The sequence below is a fragment of the Rhinatrema bivittatum genome, chromosome 4, assembly GCF_901001135.1.
Source record: "Rhinatrema bivittatum chromosome 4, aRhiBiv1.1, whole genome shotgun sequence".
Classification (NCBI taxonomy): Eukaryota; Metazoa; Chordata; class Amphibia; order Gymnophiona; family Rhinatrematidae; genus Rhinatrema; species Rhinatrema bivittatum.
Genome location: NC_042618.1, coordinates 225,590,130 through 225,592,288, shown reverse-complemented (window position 1 = coordinate 225,592,288; position 2,159 = coordinate 225,590,130). Strand labels below are relative to the sequence as shown.

At 46.8% G+C, this 2,159-nt stretch overlaps 1 protein-coding gene across 2 annotated transcripts; it reads left to right on the top strand.

Annotated features, from left to right (window-relative positions):
* Positions 1 to 347: 347 nt before the first annotated feature.
* LOC115090550 (putative nuclease HARBI1) lies at positions 348 to 1,921 on the top strand. 2 transcript variants are annotated; one of them, XR_003856418.1, is made up of 3 exons: positions 348 to 1,079; positions 1,196 to 1,564; positions 1,709 to 1,921. XR_003856418.1 is itself a non-coding variant. In XM_029599783.1 (2 exons), the coding sequence occupies exons 1-2, from the start codon at positions 674 to 676 to the stop codon at positions 1,339 to 1,341; spliced, it is 552 nt and encodes a 183-aa protein (XP_029455643.1). In that variant the 5' UTR covers positions 348 to 673; the 3' UTR covers positions 1,342 to 1,581. The 2 variants fall into 2 exon arrangements, 1 of the variants encoding a protein (XP_029455643.1); XM_029599783.1 differs by lacking the exon at positions 1,709 to 1,921 and having other exon boundaries at positions 1,196 to 1,581.
* The last annotated feature ends 238 nt before the right edge of the window (positions 1,922 to 2,159 follow it).

Sequence of the window (2,159 nt, the reverse complement as noted above, 5' to 3'; positions counted from 1 at the left end):
GGCCCAGGAGTTGAGTGAGGGGATTCAGCATGATTGGTATGAGTGAACTTGATTGGTTTGGGGGTAGGGTAAAGTGGGGTGCATTGCGACGGGGGTTGTATCTGAGTGTTGGTATTGACTGTGCCATAGTGGGTGGGGGGCTTTGGCGATCTTTTTTCAATGGGTGCGAATGAGATTAAAAAATGCTCTGCGAGCGAATTCTAGACGGCCTATTGGAGACAACATCCAACAGGAGTACTCGGAGGAGGTATGTACATGTGTCTGGGCGTCTACAATTATGCATCCCTGAGGCTCCACTTCTATATATGAAGTGAATATCAAGATGTATTAGGCAGATTTTCTTGTGTTGTTTTTTATGCAGGCACAGCAGGACAGAGTCATCCATGCACAGGACAAGGACAGAATCGTCCGTGCACAGGACAGGGACATCGGTAGACCAGGAAGGGCCATCGGCAGACCTGGATGTACCATTCGCTCATGGACAACTATCTTTGGCATGTCGGAGAGAGATGTAGTCTGAACCTACTGGCTGAGCTCACGGGCAATCCTGTTCCTTTATGAAGATCTGCGCTGCGACCTTGATCCCCTGGCCAATCGCCACCATGCTGTGCCAGGGTTGACGAAACTTCTTGATGTCTTAAATTTTTATGGTACCGGAAGTTTTCAAACCCCCATGAGTGTCATTGCGGCTATGACTCGGGCCTCCTTCTCACGGCATCTGGCACAGGTCTTGAGGGCCATGATGAAGCGGATGAGGAAGTATAAATTGTATCCTACCGATCCAGTGGAGCTGCAACAGATCCGCAGTGGGTTCATGGGTATTGCAGGGATACCGAACGTGTTGGGAGCTATAGACTGCACCCATATTATGTTTACCCCCAGGTCGGAGGAAGAGAGTTCCTTCCGGAATCGCAAGCACTTCCATTCAATGAATGTTCAAGTGGTTTGCTATGCACACCTTTGGATTCTAAATGTTGTAGCGAAGTATCCTGGGAGCTGCCATGACGCCTACATTCTGGCACATTCATCTATGGGCACTAATTTCCCAGAGGGAAAGTATGGTGAAGGCTGGCTGCTTGGTAAGTGACATCGGCTACAGCCTGGGATTCAATATCTGGGATGACCGGTATACAATATGTGTTCATTTATATATGTGATGTTGTTTTTGATGCATTCCTGATTATTCCCCCTATAGGTGATGGCGGCTATGGCTGTAAGCCCTGGTTGCTAACTCCACTCCAGTCTCCATGCACTGTGGCAGAAAAACGCTACAATGAGGCTCATGGCAGCACCAGAAATGTTATCGAGCGTACTTTTGGAGTTCTGAAAGGACGATTGTGATGTCTGGATCACTCTGGGGGAGTCCTGCAGTACAGTGCAGAAAAGGTGGTGAACATCATTGTTGCCTGCTGCATGCTATACAACATTTGTCAGCAATTTGGTGTGCATGCAGAGGTAGCAGAAGACTTGCCACCAGATCCGCCTGTGGAACCGGCTGCTGAGGTGGACAACATTGCACGGGGGAATGATGTCCAACGAAGGATCATCGAAACTTATTTCTCCTGTAAGTTCTTATCTGTTATACATTCATTTCTCCATATGGATATGGCATTTTTATTGTGGCTCATAGCTCTGCAAAATTTGAGATATAATACTTTAAATGCCTGTACACAACTGTATGTTAAATCTTGTGTTGTGTTTCTTTCAGGAGCTGTGATCCATCCATCTAACCATTTCCCAGCAAGCTGATCCATCCCTCAAACCATTTCCTAGCAAGCACAAAAGTCGATTTAAAATAACAAATTGTGAAACAAATAAAATAGAGTTTGAATTTTCCCTTGTCTTCTCTGTGTTTTCCATTGCATAATTTAGAGGTCTTGAATTGTGTTCATATTTAATCCTCAATAAATAGCTTCCTTTCCTTTTATTGTAGCTTCTTACCTTAAGTTATTTCGGCGTCCCTGTGGCTTCGCGGGTCCATCGCAGACATGGACGCCTGTATGGACGCCGAGAGCAGGTGGCAGGACGCTTGCACGTGTAACACCACGCCCGGACGGCCATTTTGTTAAACATGACTAACAACATGCCGTGTGGCAGCAGCCTGGCATACCTGATAATCGAAGATGAAGGCCACCTGTATTTCCGCCCTGGGCCCAGTC

Excerpts from the sequence above, each read along its gene's own strand:
- LOC115090550 (XM_029599783.1), top strand. The coding sequence starts at position 674 with ATGAGTGTCATTGCGGCTATGACTCGGGCCTCCTTCTCACGGCATCTG. Across the intron at positions 1,080-1,195 it reads TGGTGAAGGCTGGCTGCTTG|GTGATGGCGGCTATGGCTGT; the intron begins GTAAGTGACATC and ends TTCCCCCTATAG.